Source organism: Vicugna pacos, chromosome 22 (genome assembly GCF_048564905.1).
Source record: "Vicugna pacos chromosome 22, VicPac4, whole genome shotgun sequence".
In the NCBI taxonomy this organism is placed as follows: domain Eukaryota; kingdom Metazoa; phylum Chordata; class Mammalia; order Artiodactyla; family Camelidae; genus Vicugna; species Vicugna pacos.
The window spans coordinates 21,456,895-21,473,943 of NC_133008.1; the positions used below are offsets into that span (position 1 = coordinate 21,456,895).

The 17,049-nt window shown below is 51.5% G+C and overlaps 1 protein-coding gene across 2 annotated transcripts; it reads left to right on the top strand.

Annotated features, from left to right (window-relative positions):
* The first annotated feature begins 5,009 nt into the window (after positions 1–5,009).
* On the top strand, positions 5,010–16,629 carry LSM4 (LSM4 homolog, U6 small nuclear RNA and mRNA degradation associated). Of its 2 annotated transcripts, XM_006199058.4 has the most exons (5): positions 5,010–5,137; positions 9,232–9,273; positions 11,198–11,296; positions 13,851–14,034; positions 15,966–16,629. In XM_006199058.4, exons 1-5 carry the CDS (start codon positions 5,135–5,137, stop codon positions 16,055–16,057), a joined length of 420 nt encoding a protein of 139 aa, XP_006199120.1. In that variant the 5' UTR covers positions 5,010–5,134; the 3' UTR covers positions 16,058–16,629. The 2 variants fall into 2 exon arrangements, with proteins under 2 accessions (XP_006199120.1, XP_072803474.1); XM_072947373.1 differs by lacking the exon at positions 9,232–9,273 and having other exon boundaries at positions 5,024–5,137; positions 15,966–16,253.
* Positions 16,630–17,049: the final 420 nt, after the last annotated feature.

Genomic DNA, 17,049 nt, shown 5'->3' on the forward strand with positions numbered 1-17,049 from the left:
CACATAACTCCTCACAGTGATGCCATCAGGATCACTTGGTTAAGGTGGGGTATGCAGTTCCCTCGGCTGCTGTAACAAATGACCACTGGGGTAACGGAGCAGGACCCTGGGGGGCTGTCCTGGGACAGACCCCTCCCCATGTCCTCTGCTGTAGCTCCTCTCTGAAGTACCCAGATAATAGTATTTCATGTATACTTCCTCAGTTTTTCAGATGCTAAAAACCACCACCAAAAGGAAGACATTAACTACTTGATAATCAAATACATGTACCCCCAGACCTATTAGAGGTTGACAGTGTTCACTGCCCCATTATCTCAACGTCAGCCAATCAGAGAATTGTGCACCAGTTGATCACATACCCTGCATCCCCACCCCCACCCCAATCTGGTCTTAAAATACGCTTTGCTCAAACCCTTGGGCGAGTTCAGGTTTTCTTGGGCATGAGCTACCCCATCATCCTTGCTCAGCCCTGCAATAAACTTTTCTCTGCTCCAAACTCCAATGTTTCAGTTTCTTTGGCCTCATGGTGCATCAGGCACACGAACTTGCGCTCAGTAACAGGAGGACTCCAGTCCATCCTAAATCCCAGATGATCTCATCTCAGGATCCTTAATTAACTGCATCTAAAAAGATACTTTTTCCAAATAAGGTCACATTGAAAGGTACTGGGGGTCAGGACTTGGACATGTGTTTAGGGGGCCATGATTCAACTCACTACAAGTGGTATCTACCAGGAGTCTCCGCTGTCAATTTACTATTTTCCCTTTTCTCTGTTTTTTAGAATCGAGGCAATAAGTTCAGCCCACCTCCAGGGGTGGGGGTGGGGAAGGATTTACATATAACTTTTTTAAAGAATGGAAAATACTCTATCTAGTGGATGAAACAGCTTCCTCAAGTCATCCACTGCTGTTAGGCCTTTATGTTCTTTCTGCTATTTTTAAATTGGCAACATTGCTACAAGGCCTTGGCATAGAGTGGTTCCTGTCATTTGCAAAACCTCCTTAGTATAAATTTTCAGAAATGAATTACTGAGTTGCAGGGTGTGACACTTCTATGGATTTTTGAAACATAATACCTTTTTACCCCACTTAAAAGAAAATATATGTTTACCAGTTTCATGACAACCTTGACTTTTACAATCCCCCTCCTCCTCCTTTTTTAAAGCAGAGGGTAGTGTATCTTTGTTAATTTGATAAATACATTAGCTCACACTCTTTAGGTTTCTACTGTCAAAAATACAATTTAAACTGGACTGGAAAAAACAGAGGTGTATTAGAGGAGAGGGTATAGCTCAGTAGTAGAGCACCTGCTTAGTATGCATGAGGCCCTGGGTTCAATCCCCAGCACCTCCATTAAAAACTAAATAAATGAACCAAATTACCTCCCCCTCTAAAAATAAAATAATAATAATTTTAAAAAACGGGGGAAGGTATAGCTCAGTGGTAGAGCACATGCTTAACATGAACAAGGTCCTGGATTCTATCCCCATTACCTCCATTACAATTGTTAAAATAAATAAATAACCTCAATCCCCCCCCTAAATAAATAAATAAAAAGAAACTGCTATGTAAACAATTGTTTAAAATTTAAATAGAAACAAAAAATTAAAAATTAAAAAACAGGAGTATTAAAAAAAACAGGAGTATTTTCAAGGAATAGGGAAGGATGAAGATTTATGATGCATCAGGTACAGCTGAATCCAGGATTAAACAGGGCCAAGACTCTGAAGTCGAAAGATGGCCATGTCTGTACCTGACTCACTTTACTCCAGCCCTGCAACTCCAGAAGCACCCCAGGGAAGACCTCTGATCCATTGAGCCTGGGTCATATGTCCATGATGATGGAGGAACTGTGCTGATTGTCTCAAACAGTGGCCCATGCAAATTCTCACGTTGCTCCTACAGGTCAGAGTCAGGAAGGCTTAAGTGTGCAAAAGAGCAATTACAATGTGGCACAAACCAGTTAAGTATGAAAATCAGTGCAGGTACTGAAGTTCAAAGAATAAGAGAGGGAATGATTAGATTGGGGATGGGGCAGTCATTGAAGAGTTCACAGAGCAGCTATGCATTAGTGCAGGGTCTGCCAATTGTTAGGGACAGACCAAACTCCAAGTGGATTACGCAATACAGGACAACTTCTTGGGCTCATATAAATGGAAAGCCATGCCTTATGACTTCAGGTATAGCTGGATCCAGGGGCTCAAACTGTACTTCTTTTCCACAGAGGAATTTTTGTGTATGTTAGACTCAACCTGCAGAGAGAGCTTCCAGAAGATCAATCATGATGGCATTCGGCTTTCACTATCGCATTTCTTTTTCTCTCGTTTTTTCTTTAATTGAGTTACAGTCAGTTTACAATGTTGTGTCAATTTCCAGTGTAAAGCACAATTTTTCAGTTATATATGATCATACATATATTCATTGTCACATTCTTTTTCGCTGTGAGCTACCACAAGATCTTATATATATTTCCCTGTGCTATACAGTATAATCTTGTTTATTCTACACATGTCTGTCAGTATCTACAAATTTCAAACTCCCAGTCTGTCCCTTCCCACCCCTCTCCCCCTTGGCAACCACAAGTTTGTATTCTATGTCTATGAGTCTGTTTCTGTTTTGTATTTACGTTTTTTTTTTAGATTCCACATATGAGCGATTTCATATGCACTTTTAAAAACCTCTACGGAAAGCGTTCTTCTCCACGCAGCCCTCAATATTTCTCCCAAGGGAGATTCTAAATGGCCTCGGTCGGTCACTTGCTCCTCTTTAACCAATCACTATGCCCAGGTGGATGGAGACCTCTGGCCACTCTTATGTCGAAAGAGCTAACAAAACTGCAGTAACCATACTCCGCCACATGGGGTCACCCAAGCAGAGTTTTCAAGGGTAAGAGTTTGTCAGTTGTGCAAAAGAAGAAAGACTGCAAATAGAAAAGTCTAGAAAAGTCAGAAAGAGGTGAACCAGCACGCGATTTTCTTCCTACTTCCACCACTATGTTGATGCTGGAGCACTTCATGTACCCCAGTTTCTGTTATTTAAATCCAAGTGGCCTCACCGTTGGCAAATAAGTCTTGGCTGGTCACCCTGGTCCCTCTAACCCATTTGGTATATCACTGTTGGCCACCTACCAGCATCCTGCACACTTCTCAGCCTTCACTGGCATTCCTGGAATCATCCCCAAGCCAGTGATAGCAGGGGGAATAAACACCTCAGCTGTCCTGATGCTTGGTGGGACCACTATGAGACACAAGCTCTTATGCTGTCTCCTAAGGTCCAGAGCTGGACTAACCCATCACCTTATCGTTGGCGTCCACTGCAGGGATAATTCCCTCCTTGTCTCAGATTTCCATCCCCATTGGGGGTGCCTCCTGAGGTCATCCCCTGAATATGCTCTGTGTCCTTGAGTCCTCATCTCAGGGTCAGATTCTGGGGGAGGGCAAACCCCAAACCAAGACATGAAGGACAACTGTTGGTCCAGGGCTACTGGGAGCCTGGCACTTTATACAGGTTCCACATCTGATCAGTCAACACAGTAACCCTGATTGGCAGAGTTACCAACAATTCCTAACTTATGATGGTTTGACTTTAGATTTTTCAATTCTACGACGTGTGAAAGCAATCATTCCATACAAATCGAACTTTGAATTTTGATCTTTTCCTAGGCTATGTGGTACCGATATTCTCTCAGGATGCTGGGCAGCAGCAATGAGCCTCAGGTCCAGTCAGTCACATGGTCACAATGGTAAACAGCTGATACGCTTACAACTATTCTGTTTTTCACTTTCAATGCAATATATAATAAATTATATATGATATTCAACACTTTGTTATAAAATTAGTTTGTGCTTGATTTTGCCCAACTGTAGGCTAATGTGAATGTTCTGAACACATTTAAGGTAGGCTAGGCTAGGCTAAGCTATGGTGTTTGGTAGGTTAGGTGTATTAAATGCATTTTCAATTTACAATATTTACAACTTACAGTGGGTTTATTGGGATGTAACCCCATCACAAGTCAAAGAAGATCTGTATTCCTGTTTTTAACAAGCAGGAAAGGGGAGGAATCCCCTCCCCAGACCCCTCTCCCCTCACCATGTCCCAGAGGGGAGATTTTAGTGCCCCAAGCCTGCCTGATGGCAGGTGGCTGGACCAATGGATTCTCATCCTTTTCTGCCCAGGTCTCTGAGACCTGATGCAGGGGAATCTTTTATTGAGAAGCTAAGGAGCAAGGGCTCCCTGAGCCAGCTCTGAGAGGCATAGGGTCTTTTCAGCTAGAAGAACCTGGCCCTGGGCTTAGTAAGAAAAGGCTCTCAGGCCAATGCTGACATTCAGGAAGCCTGGTGAAGGGTGGTCACTAGAGGAGGACACCTATTGCTCAGCCTCAGAAGGTCTAGGAGTTTTGTCCGGTTAGTCACTTCTGTGTTTCCAGGAACAGGCACATAGTAGGTGCTCGAGAAATATTTGTTGCATGCCTGTGTATCAAGTGCTCAGTATGTGCTAAATGATGTTCTATGTGCATTTACATGGCTTGATTCATTTAGTCCTCACTGAAACCTTCTAGAGCAGACACTTATTACGCCCATTTTACAGGGAGGCAAACAGAGGCTGAGGGGCACAGCCGAGATTCCAATCTACCAAAAGACGTGCCTTAGATAACGGTCAACTACAATAATGAAAATCAGCAGAGTAAGAGCCCGAAGGGAGACATTAGGCACATCTCAATAACCACGGAGTTTTCGTTCCTCCATTTGGAAACTGGAGGCAATAACCGACTTTGTCCACACGGTGGAGTCCCCGAGATCAGCCTAGGGTTTCATCTGCGCATGCGCCCTTACCCACAAGTCCTCCTGCGCGGCGCACGTTGCTCCACCCCCTTTTGCAGCTCTCACAGCGGCACTTTACGATTCTGTCCCTTATTTCTCCGGTGGGAACACGGCCTGCCCCGCCCCTCGGGCTTAATAGGTCCCGCCCTACTTTGCTTGGATTGGTTGTCCATCTCATGAGTCCCGCGCTGACTGGCTCGCGTCACTGCCACTCCATTTCAGGCTTGTGGCGCGCAGCGGGGCGGCTACCGGCGGGAACGTGAGCGGCGACGGCGGCGGCGGAAGTGGCCGGCGAGCCCGGTCCCCGCCGACACCATGGTGAGGGCAGGGGAACGAGGGAGCTGGCTGTCGAGGGCTTTCGGGGCGGGTGCTGGGGCAGGGATAACCCGGAGGGATCGTGCAATCGGGGCCTCGAGTTCTGCCCCCGGCCCGAGGTGGGGGAAACTGAGACTGAAGAGAGTAGGGGCTTTTCTCAGAACACGCAGCACGATGTTGTCAGGGGAATTTGGGATTGGACGAACGTGTTATCATAGAATAGCGGCCTAGCCTCACCGTACCCATTTTGCGTATGGAGAAACTGAGGCCAGAGAGGAAGGGAACCCATCGAAGGGCACGGTGAATGCAGCAGAGTTTTCAGGCAAGGAAATGGTTCTGAGTGCATTCTATCCAGTCTAACCTAATAGTTAGGAAAGCTGGAGTGCCAGAAGTAGGAGACAGGTCTGCGTTCTCAAATTAAACCAATTTGAAGAATTTCAGGGCTTGTAAGGCCCTTAGGATACTAACCGCACAGCCTCCTGCGCCACTTTTCAGACTGAAAAATAGACCTAGGAAAGGATTTGCTTCTCCCTGGGTCACATGGCATGGCATTCCGGGGAGGGGGCATTTTGAGCCAAGGATGGACTAAGCTCATCCCAGTTCACAGAAATAAAAATCGATCGAAGACCTGACAGGAAGCCTCCTCCCCAGGGCCATGCTGCTCACAAGTTGTGAAAGTTGTGGATCTAAGTCAGAGCGTGCCTGGGCCTTCAGTGTACAACAGGGAAATGGAGGTCCACCCAGAGGAATTTAGAACTGGGAACCTCCTGGGAGAGTGGCTGGCCCATCAGCACCTGAGTCACTCTGAGATGGTTGCTGCACATTTCTCAGAGCCCGTGATGAGGGCTCACACTAAATACTTCTAGTCGATGTAGAGATGGAGAGAAGGGAGCAGATTCCTCTCTGCTGGAGGGTAGACTTGGTCTGAGGGAATGGGTAGAGCTGGAAGAATCCATCTCTGTTAAGCTCCATGGAAACAGGATCTTTGTTTTTTATCCCCGGTGTATTCCCAGATCTTAGACCCATGCCTTTGTGAAGTACAGATTCATTCGTCCAGCCTGTTGCCATCTTCTGAAGAGTTTTCAGGCATGGACAAGGCATGACACACCGCCCGTTCCCTGTGGTCGGGACAGGGCCAGAAGTGGAAGATCTGAGTAACAGCTTCCTGAATCGGGAGCCTTAGGGCACCATTAGGTCTAGTCCTGTATTGGTCTGGACCTGAGGGCCAGACACCAGACATTCTGAGAAAGGAACTGTCATTCCTGAAGCTTTTTTGTGACCTTCCCAGCTCCAGGTGGCCCTGTCTCCCCCTGAACTGGGTGTTCAACCCTCTTCTGTCTCCCTGGCACCTTCCTCCGTCTTTCGCTTCCCGCCCCCTGGCTTTCTATTTCACCAGGATCCTCCCCTTCCCCTTGCCTCTGTCTCCAGCATAGTCCGGGACAAGGATGTAGAGGATGGCAAGATGTGGCCACTGCTCCAGGCCATTGCAGTCTTGGAGGGCTATCCCAGTGCCACCTCCCCCTAATCTGAGCCTCTCCTTGTCTGTGGGGTTGGGCAAGTATCCCCCTGCCCTAAGTGTGTCCCTGGGTGGTATGTGCTGTATTTGGTCAGCAAATATTTACTGAATCCCTCTCATGTGCCTGGCCCGGTGTTTGGCGCTGGACAAAGTCCACACCCTCTGAATTTTCCAGTCTAGCAGGAGGCTTGGCGTTTCCAGTCTAGCTAGGGAGACATAATAAATAAACAAGTTAATTAGAGACTGGTTACGGCCTATAATAGAAACAGCAGAGGGTGGCCCAGGTGGAAACCTTGTTCCCTAGATGGTGTTATAATGAGGGCCTGGCTGTAGGCGGATCTACCAGCCAGGGGAAGGGCACCCCAGGCAGAGGGAACTGAGGAACAAAGGTTGGCCAGCAGCAGCAGGCGGGGTGTGTGAGGAACAGAGCAGGCCAGTTTGCTGGAGGCGCATCAGGCCTGGCTTTGCTGCCTACCTAGGGAGTGGGTGCACAGGAGGACAGTTGTGAGCAGGTGCTGGTCCCATCTGCATCGCAGCCGTACTCGGAGGGAACACTGCCAGCAGTAGCTGGGATAGGGTCAGAGCCAGAGAGAAATTGGCATAAAAGCTGCATATGCCATAAAAGGCCATCTCTGGGTCCCCTGCTGACAGGCATCAGCCTGCTTTCCCCAGGTTTACCAGGACCTTGCTGCGTCCCTGGGTAGGTCCCTCCTGGTCTCGCCACTGGTGCCTCATCTAGAGGGGCCTTGGCTGTACTGCTCCGACCCTCCCTCCACCTCTCAGCGCTGAGTCCATCTTCACTCTCACCTTCCAGGGCTAACCTGGTTCTATCCGCTCTCTGGTGATCTGGGAGGAGGACCCAGGTGTCTCATCTCCCCGGTCCAGGTACCCACTGGGGACACAAGAAAACAGGCTTGCCCAGGAAAGCACAAGGCTTCTCCATAGTAAAGTGCCACCTGGGTGTATGGCTCCTGCAGGCCTTTCTGAGCCTCCTGTTCTTCCTCCACGGCTCGCTGTGCCTGGGCAGCATCACACAGGTGCATTCCAGAGGTGAGGGCAGGAGCTGCAGGTTGGCCATGTTGGGACCCCAGTCGGCCTGCCTACCCACCCAACCTTCTCAGAGCAGCCATCTCTTTCCACGTGGCCCCTCCTTCCTCCTTATCTTGCCCTTCCAGGAAGCCAGTGCAGGAAGTGGGCTTGGGCCTGGCTTCCTGTCGCCACTGGATCTCCCCCCGCCCTCCCGCCCCTGGGTGGCTCTTCTCAGGGAAGGCCCATGGGATGTGGGATTTCCCCTCCAACACACACCAAGCCCTTCCATAGAGAGCCATCCTCTGGGCATTAAGGGCCATTTGTGGCCTCCTCGCAGAGAGGCCTCTGGTTCCCACCAGTTGAAGAAGAAGCTGCCCCCTATTGGGAACGTGAGGGCGGCCTGAAACTCCCCACAAAGAGCTCCTGGGGGTCAAGCCAACTTAGAATTCCAAATTGCTAGGGCAAGGTATGGTCCTCTCTGAAGCAGTGTCTTGTTTTGTGGGGCCCTTGGTCTAGAACCTTCACCTGGCTGTACTGGATAGGCTGTCACTGGACCCTGGACCCCAGCACTGCCACTTGAGTGCCCCTTCTAGAGACCTAGAGGCAGGCCCCAGTGTATAGGTCATGATTTGTGTTCCCAAAATGAAAAGAGCTGATTTTTTCCCCAGTTATGTTATATGTTTGTTATAAAAAAAATTTAGTAATGATGGAAAAAGAACTCTCTTGAAAGTTCACCTTACCCGGATGAGTTTTTAAATTCCATCCTTTATCTGCTATCATTGCAGTAACCACAGACTTTTTTCCTGAAATGTTTCTTCCTCTCATCTGGTGAATTCCTCTCCATGAACACCCAGCTCAGATGTGGCCTCCTCAGATCGAGTTAACTCCCAAATACACCTGGCCGAATCACTCTTGGTTCTGTCGGGGCTGCCTTCTGAGGCGTGGGCTCGGCAGGAGCTGGCTCCTGGCAGATGGGGTCCAGCGAAGCTCTGTCTCTCACTAGCTTTCGGTTGGGCAAGTTCCTCAGTCTCGAAGCCGCAGTATCCCCATCTGTAAAGTGGGTGTGATGATAACCATCTGTGATGCTGAAAATGAAAGGCCTAGCTAGAGCTGCGTGTATTAACATGGATACATCTCAGAAGCATCAGTTGAGCTAAAAGACGCAAGTAGCAGCAGAACCTGTGTGCTTTGATGCTATTGATAAGCTTGGAGGGCTACGCCTGGTCCTGTCGGAGGTGTGGGTGTATGCAGCATGAGCCACAAAGAAATGCCCAGAATGGTCAGCATCAAGCCCAGAGGGCAGCTGCCTCTGAGATGGCAGGGATAGGGGAGGTGGTTTCTGAGACTTTTCTGTCCTAAACTGGGAGGCAGGTATATGTCCTGGGGTTAGGCAGTTAGGATGTGTTTCTATGGAGGGATGAACACTTCTGCACCCCCAGTGCTGTGATGAGCCGGCAGATTTGTGGGCACTGAAGCTCCAGGCATGCCCAGAGCGGGGGGCTCCACAGCCCTGATGAAACAGACCAGTCATGTGCTTTTGTCTGCCTTTCAGCTTCCCTTGTCACTGCTGAAAACAGCTCAGAATCACCCAATGGTGAGTACGTGCAGGTCTGGGATGGCAAGTTTCAGTGGCGACCAGCCTCAGCTCAGAGTCAGGGACAGCCAAACCTGCTTTCTACCTGTCCACGAAACAGTGGCTTGACCTCTTCCCTCTCCCACACATCTCAGGACCTGTATCATTGCTGCTGCTGCTCAAAGTAATACATGCTTATTTAAAATGTCGAATAGTTAGGGGGTGGTATAGCTCAGTGGTAGAGTGCATGCCTAGCATGCTTGAGGTCCTGGGTTCAATCCCCAGTACCTCCTTGAAATAAATAAATAAATAAACCTAATTGCACCCCCACCAAAAGTTTTTAATTAGAAAAAAAATTGAATACTAGAGAGACCTAGAAAGCAGAAGCCCCTCTTCATTTACTCCCAGTTATTTAACTAATTATTTGATACATACATGTCCAGACTTAATGTGTATGTAAATGTGAATGATTTTTTTTAAAAAATCTTATTTATTTATTATGAAAGTATAACTGATTTACAATGTTGTGTTAGTTTCTACTGTTCAGCTGAGTGATTCAATCACACATATATGTATTTTTTATTTGTATGTGTTTTGGTAGGGGGAGGTAATTAGGTTTATTTATTTACTCTTAGAGGAGGTATTGGGGATTGAACCTAGGACCTCATGCCTGCTAAGCACACGCTCTACCACTGGAGCTATACCCTCCCCCCATGTATTGTTTTTCATTATAGGTTGTTTCAGGGTACTGAATATAGTTTGCTTTACTACACAATAGGACCTTGTTTTTTATCTAGTAAATGTGAATGATTTTTTTAAAACATGGATGTGCTCGTGCAACACACATTCCCTAAACTGCTTTTGTCCTTCGTGATCCATTGTGGGGTCTGTCAATAGGTTTTGTGGTCTTCTGTTTTTTGGATTCAGATATTATTCACATACCATACAATTCAACCTTTTAAAAGAGTACAATTTGGGAGCATTCAGTCCATCTCCCACGTTGTGCCACCACCACTTGTGTGCAGTTCCAGAGCAATCCCGTCACCTTAAAAGGCAACCCCGTCTCCCTTAGCAGTTGCTCTCACTGCCCCCTGCCCCCTCAGCCCTTGGCAACCACTCATCTGCTTTCTGTCTCTGGATTTGCCTGTTCTAGACATTTCCTGTAAGTGGGATCATATACTGTGTGGCCTTTCATGTCTGGCTTCTTTCACTCAGCATGATGTTTTTGAGGTTTGTCCATGTTGTAGCGTGTGTTGGGGCTTCATTCCTTAAGGCTGGATGATATTCCATTGTATGACCACACCACAGTATATTTATCCATTTGTCCATTGGTGATGTGGTGGACATTTGGGTTGTTTCCACTTTTTGGCTATTTGTGAATATTTTGGCTGCCATGAACATCCGTGTACACATTTTTCCATGGATGTGTTTCTTCATTTCTCTTGGGCAGAGAACTGAATTGATTCTTTTTTAAATCTCACCCTTTTCCCTTCCCAGCAATAGCATGTCTTCAGAATTACGTGCTTTTCCCCAAACACATCAAAATAGACGAGTAATTATTGCAATGAAAAACTGTTTCCAGACCACCAATGCTCAGGCATGTGCCATCACTGGGCACCTGCCCCCTGGGACGCCTCCTGGCCCCTGGCCACCCTGTTACCCTAATCTTACTCGTCCCTTTAAAGATTTGTAGTTTTTTCACCAAGAGAAAAAAAAAGTGGCTTCATTGTAGTGCCCAGCAAAGCGTATAGAGAAAGCAGAGCACGTTGCTTCTAAGACTAGGTCATAATTGAAGAGGGTTGGGGTGCTATATGTTGTGGCCACTGGGTCCTGAGAAGAGCCAAGGACGTGTCTGAATGGGGCCCAGTGAGAGAGACCCACTCTTAGGCGTAAGGCTCTACCTTCCTTGGGGCCCAAGACTAACGTGGGACCCATTTCTCTCCAGTTGGTGGAGCTCAAAAACGGGGAGACATACAATGGGCACCTGGTGAGCTGTGACAACTGGATGAACATCAACTTGCGGGAGGTGATCTGCACATCCAGGGTGAGTCCCCTGTGCCCCGAGTTTGCGCCCGCTGCCTGGGGGCCCAAGGACAGCACCGGTATGGTGAGCGCCAGAAGTGGGGGAAGTGTGGCTGGAAATGTGCACTTGGACCTGGGGCTTACTGAGCCTCAGCGTTCTCACTTCCAAGTGGGGTGAAGGCCCCTCCTTGGGCCCCGTGGGAGGAGTGGGACGGGGCATACCGCAGCCTATACCGCAGGTCATCCTGCTGTGGGTGACTCCTCATGGCGGGTGGGGCCCGAGGGACTGGGCGGGATGTGGAGGGAACAGATGGACAAGGCTCCAAGTCTCTAGTGCCCTGGACTCTGAATCTGACCCTGAGGGACTTAGGCCTTGGGGTACTTCTGGCTGTAAATACCTACTCTACAAGGAGGGGTGGTCTCTGGGCCCACCTCTCCTTGTCAGCCTCTGCTGCCTTTGGTCCTGGCTGTGGGCATTGCCCACCATGCAGGCTGTGGTGGCATGGCCCTGGGATGTCCAGTCCACCCAGGGGCTTGTTTACCTCCTCAGACCTGAAACCAGGAAGTACAGGGCCAGGGCTGGGGAGAATGTCACCCAAGGTCAGAGGCCTTCCCCACGTTGGGGTGACCCACAGAGTGCCGAGGATGAAGACGGTGGTTAAGGCAGGACTCCCTCCCACTAAGCTGCACTGGGTTCTGCTAGACCTTTCCTTTCACCTGGATTCCGGTCTCCGGGAGGGCATGACCCCCTCCCCGCACCTGCTCAGCTCTGTGACCTGCTTCTTGTGCCCGAACTCCTGGTGGCAGGTGTCTTATTTCCAGTGTGGCTGCAGTGTCCAGCTGAGTGCACGTCTTCCTGCACACAGCCCATAGGCCTGGGATCTAGAACCAGTCACTGCGTCTCAGAACAAGGTCGGTCCGGCCTCCATGACCAGCTGAGACTGGACATGTGGCTCCCCCCACGCTGTGACCCAGTGGTTGGGAGGAGAGGCCGGTGTGAGGTATGATCTCGCTCAGGCCAGGGGCGTCCTCATCTGTAAACAGGTAGTGGCAGCCCCTCCCTCCCTCGGGCAGCGGGCTGAGAAACCACAGAAGAGCAAGGATTGAGAGGCATTTAGCTGCCCCTGTGAAAAGCAGAAGAAGCTGTGTTCCTCCTGGGAGTGTGCTGGGCTTGGCCTGTCCTTAGCTGAGGGAAAGCTGAGCCCTGAGCGCCCAGTCCCAGCCCTAAGCTTCCACAGAATCTTTGTTTCTGTCTGGCTGTACTTTGGATCCCCAGGGACTTGGCCCCTCACCTCCCCTTTCTGGGAAGGAATGCTCTGAGGCCTCTTGGGGTTCCTCTGTGTTGGGGGCTCTTACGTGTGTTCCTGGGAAGAGTTGGTCTTCAAACATTCCCTTTGTCCCTGCCTAGTGCCTCCACTGGGCTGGGCCGGACCGACCCAGGCACCGCTGACAAGTGTCAGGCAGGAGGACTGGGGGTTTTCAGGAGGCTGGAAGCAAAGCCTGTTGATGGCTAGAGTTCATCAGACAACGGAAAGGTGGGAACAGCGTGTGCAGAGTGCTGGGGGCCAGAAGCCCACTGTGTGTGTTCCCGAAAATTCCAACTGGAAGGCAGATCGAGTGCTGAGAGAGGGCAGCCAGGGTGGGGCTGGATCTTGGGCCCTCTGGAGCCATGCTGAGGAGTTTGGATCTCATCCTTGGGCTGACAGGGCCCTGACTGGGATCTAAGCAGGAAGATGTCTTGGTCTGATTTATAGGGGTGTGTTGGGGTGGGGGAGAGCACTGCCCCGGCTTCTGGCTTAGGGCAGCAGGGGTGGGGCTGAAGAGCTCATCTGATGGAAGAAGCCCTGGTCTCCCAAGGGCAGCAGGAGGAGGCTGGCAGTGGGGAAGGCCTTGTGCTGGTCACAGGGTGTATGGTGGAGGGGGCGGGGCATTCATCCTATGAACAGCAGGGCTGGCGCTGCCCTAGAGTCTGCAACGTTACAAGCCCCCTTGTCTCTCTAGCCTCCGTTAGCTCCCCTGAAAACTGGCATCACTGGAGCAGCCCCTGGCTGGCGCCAGACCTACCTCCCCACCCCTCTCCTGGCCCTCTTCACCTGTCAGGCAGGGTCTCCATCCTGCTCGCGGGTGTCCCCTGCCCAGCTCAGACCCTGTCAGGAGATACTTGGGTGAAGGAATGGGTCAGGACATGTAGAGAGGGTTCCAGAAGATGAGTTCTGGGAAGCTGGGGGCAGGAGGTGGAAGGAGCTAGGCTGTGGCAGCACCTGGCATGTGGGACAGACTCACCTGTCTCTGGGCTTCGGGCTGCATCCCACACCCGAGGGCAGGCTGAGGACACGGAGGCCTTCTCACATGGCCCCACCCCACCCTCCTCATGTTCGAAGGGCTGTCCAGGGTCTGGAGAGATCCTGCTGGAGGGGGACCCTTCTCATGTCATGTCCAGGACAAGAACTTTGCAGCCTGAGAAGGTGGTGCCTGGCACAGGCGGCCTGAGGGGACAGATGCTGCCTGTGCTGTCTGCATCCATTCTGCAGGGACAGCCCCTCTTCCCCAGATCAGACACCTCCCTTCTCGTGCAGGATGGAGACAAATTCTGGCGGATGCCTGAGTGCTACATCCGCGGCAGCACCATCAAGTACCTGCGCATCCCTGATGAGATCATCGACATGGTCAAGGAGGAGGTGGTGGCCAAGGGCCGTGGCCGAGGTGGCCTGCAGCAGCAGAAGCAGCAGAAGGGCCGTGGCATGGGGGGCGCCGGACGAGGTAGGCTCCCCTCTCCCCGCTTCTCCCCTAGCAGGCTGGCCACCTGAAGCTGCCAGGGCCTCCCCACTGTGGGGTGAGAGCAGCACGTGGTGTCTGTCCCAGCCCAGTGTTGACATTCTTGGCTGGTGCTGTCATGGTGCCCCGGGCCTGGCTCTGAGCCCCTCCTACATAAAGCTGAGGGCTCATGACTCACAGGGCGCTCCTGTGTGGAACGGCTGATGCTGTTGGTTGCTGCCTGCCCAACCCTGGGAGCCTGGCTGAGTCCTGGTGGTCAGTGCTGACTCCCCCGCCCACTGGGGCCTTCCTGCAGTGGCTCTTGATGCTCCTTAGCTCCAGGTCCAGCCCAGCAGACTAACTCAGCGGGACTCGAGCCCTGCCTCTGTTTCCTGGCAGGTGCTCTGGGCATCTCCCCGAGGAGGCTCAGTTTCCACTCTGCAGAGAGGGTTCCATGGTGCCTGCCTCATCAGGCTGCTGCTGAGGACCCCTGATTCAGGGCCAGCGTGGGACCCTTCCCTGCTGTGACTCCGTATACAAAGCTGGCATCATGCCTTTTCGATAGATTCCCACCCACACCACCCTGAGATTATAAATCTGGCATAAAATTTAGAGGCTGACTTGTGCAATCAGCTGTGGCCTGAGCCCAGAGGCCATCTGCAGACCCCACCCCTCCCCACCTCTCCCGCCCAGCTCTTATTCTTGGAGGGACCTGGTTTTGTCTCTTCCATCTGAAGGGGCCTCCTGTGTGCCAGGAAGGACACAGCAGCCAGCCCTGAGCCAAGGCTCACGTGTTGGTCAGTGACATGTGAGGAACCAGAGGGAAGAGGACAGGAGGGCATTCCAGGTGGAGGGTAGCCAAGGCCTGGGTGTGAGGAGGGCCCTTGGGGGTTTCAGGACCTGTCCTGAGGGCTGGGCTCTTCACTGGGGGCCACCAGTGTTGAATAAGCTGCCCGAAGGAGCTGGGAGGTTGGGGAGAGTGGCTTGCTGGGACTGTTCTGAACACAGGCCATGGGGCCCTCACCAGCAGGTGGAAATCTCACAGGAGCCCCCAAGTGGCCAGGCTCCCCTTGGTGACGCTGGTCTTGCCCTGTGAGAGATGAGGTTAGGCAGACCCTGCCAGCATTGGCTTCTGTCCCCAAAGGGCCCCCCACTGCATATTTGTGGCGGAAGGGGGCTGTGTGCACATTTCCGTGTCCCCATGCTACCCTGACCCTTCTGGGACCTCCTTGGGCAGGGGCACACCCGATCTTCAACTACTTGCTTCCTTCCAGCAGCACTGCCACGTGCTCCATGTAAAATGTCTTTTGGAAACAGCCCCACCGCTGGCTGCAGAGGTCGGAGCTCAGGAGTCTCCCCTTCCCCTCTCCAGGCTGGATACACAGGAGACCCCCAAGTCATTTCTCTCCTGGGCCAGACACGGGCAGTGCTAGAGCCAGGGAGGCCTGGGTCGCCTGGTGCAGTCGCCAGCCTCACAGCTGGGGATCATTGCCTCACCCCTGGACTGAGTCCAGCCCTTGTCCTAGCTTTGTTCCCTCCTCCTCCTGGAAGCCCTTCTGGCTTTGTCCTTCCAGTGACCACCCACCATCTTAGCCCCCTGCCCTCTTCCCAGGACGCCTGCCCCTAGCCCCAGTGTGACTTGGTGCCAACCTCTGTCCTCTCTGGTATCCCTGGCTCCCCTGGGAGGCCTGGTCTTGTCCCTTGTCACACTGAGAATGTTCTGGAGCACTACCTATGCCCTACCCCTCCACCTCAGGTTCTCAGCCTGCCCTCCTCGTTGGAGATACTGTCACTGCCCCCACTTTACAGAGGTGGAAGCTGAGGCTCAGACGGGTTTGATGACTTGGCCATAGTCCAAGTGTTCCCAGCCCTGTTCCCAGTCCACTGTGGGGCCTCCCAGCCCAGCTCCGCTACAGCCCCTTTCCTCTGTCCCACAGGTGTGTTTGGCGGCCGGGGCCGAGGCGGGATCCCAGGCACTGGCAGAGGTCAGCCAGAAAAGAAGCCGGGCAGACAGGCAGGCAAACAGTGAGCCACCCTCCGTTCCCGCAGAGGCTGAGCTGCCTCCGACACCACCGAGCATCTGCTCCCTCCCCCGAGGCTGCTTTTCTACTCTCCAGTTCATGAGTCAATTCAGAACAAAAAGAAGAGGCAGGTGTCGGGGGAGGACCCCTTGCCTGTCATCTTGTGAGCCTCCTCTTTTTTTTTTTTAAGCCAGCAGTTCTACAGTTGGAAATGTTATTCTGTGCTTCTGATTTGTTGAAGTCACAGCCAACTTGATTCCTGGAAGATCCTGTGTTTAATGCGTCCTTAAAGCCCGCGCTCTTGTTTTCAGGGCCGGCATTTTTCCAAACAGGTTTGTTTTGCATTTTGTGTTAGACCCCCGTGTGGCGAACAGACGGGAGTTTTTTCATTTTAAGCTGTTTGCACTGAGATTGACAGCCTGGAGAGTTTCCTGAAACACGGACCCCGAAATTGCCTTTGCAAAACAAATCCGGACTAACAGATGCCTCAGAAGCTGTCTCAGGGTGACACTGGGCCCTGTCCCTTCGCCTCCTCTCTCCCTCTTTGTGTTACAGAAATAAAAACAAATACAACTACAAATGGCAAATCCATAATTCCTTTGAACCGTTGGGTTCATCTTGTGTGTTCTCAGGAAATCACAGACCCATGAAAGAAATTTCCTTTTGCAGGCTGTGGCCTCTCACTAAGGGGAAGCATTTCACCAGGGCACAGGTTGCCATGTCCCTCAATGTCCTCTTACAAAAGTTGAAAAGCAAGACTGGTGTCTGGGCAGTGGGGGAGAGAGTGGGAGCCGTGTGGAGGTGGGGGAGGGAAGTTCTGGGCAGAAGCCAGCGTGACACCCACATGGCCCGGCTTTGCCACCAAGGTTCTGCCCTCCGTCCCTGTTTCGCAAGCACCATTCACACCAGAGTTCACCAAGAGAGAGGCTGTGACAGGCAGCTGCCTCGAGGAACAAGTGAGGGAGGTTTTCGTGAACCTTTTACCTCCTCTACAAGTCAG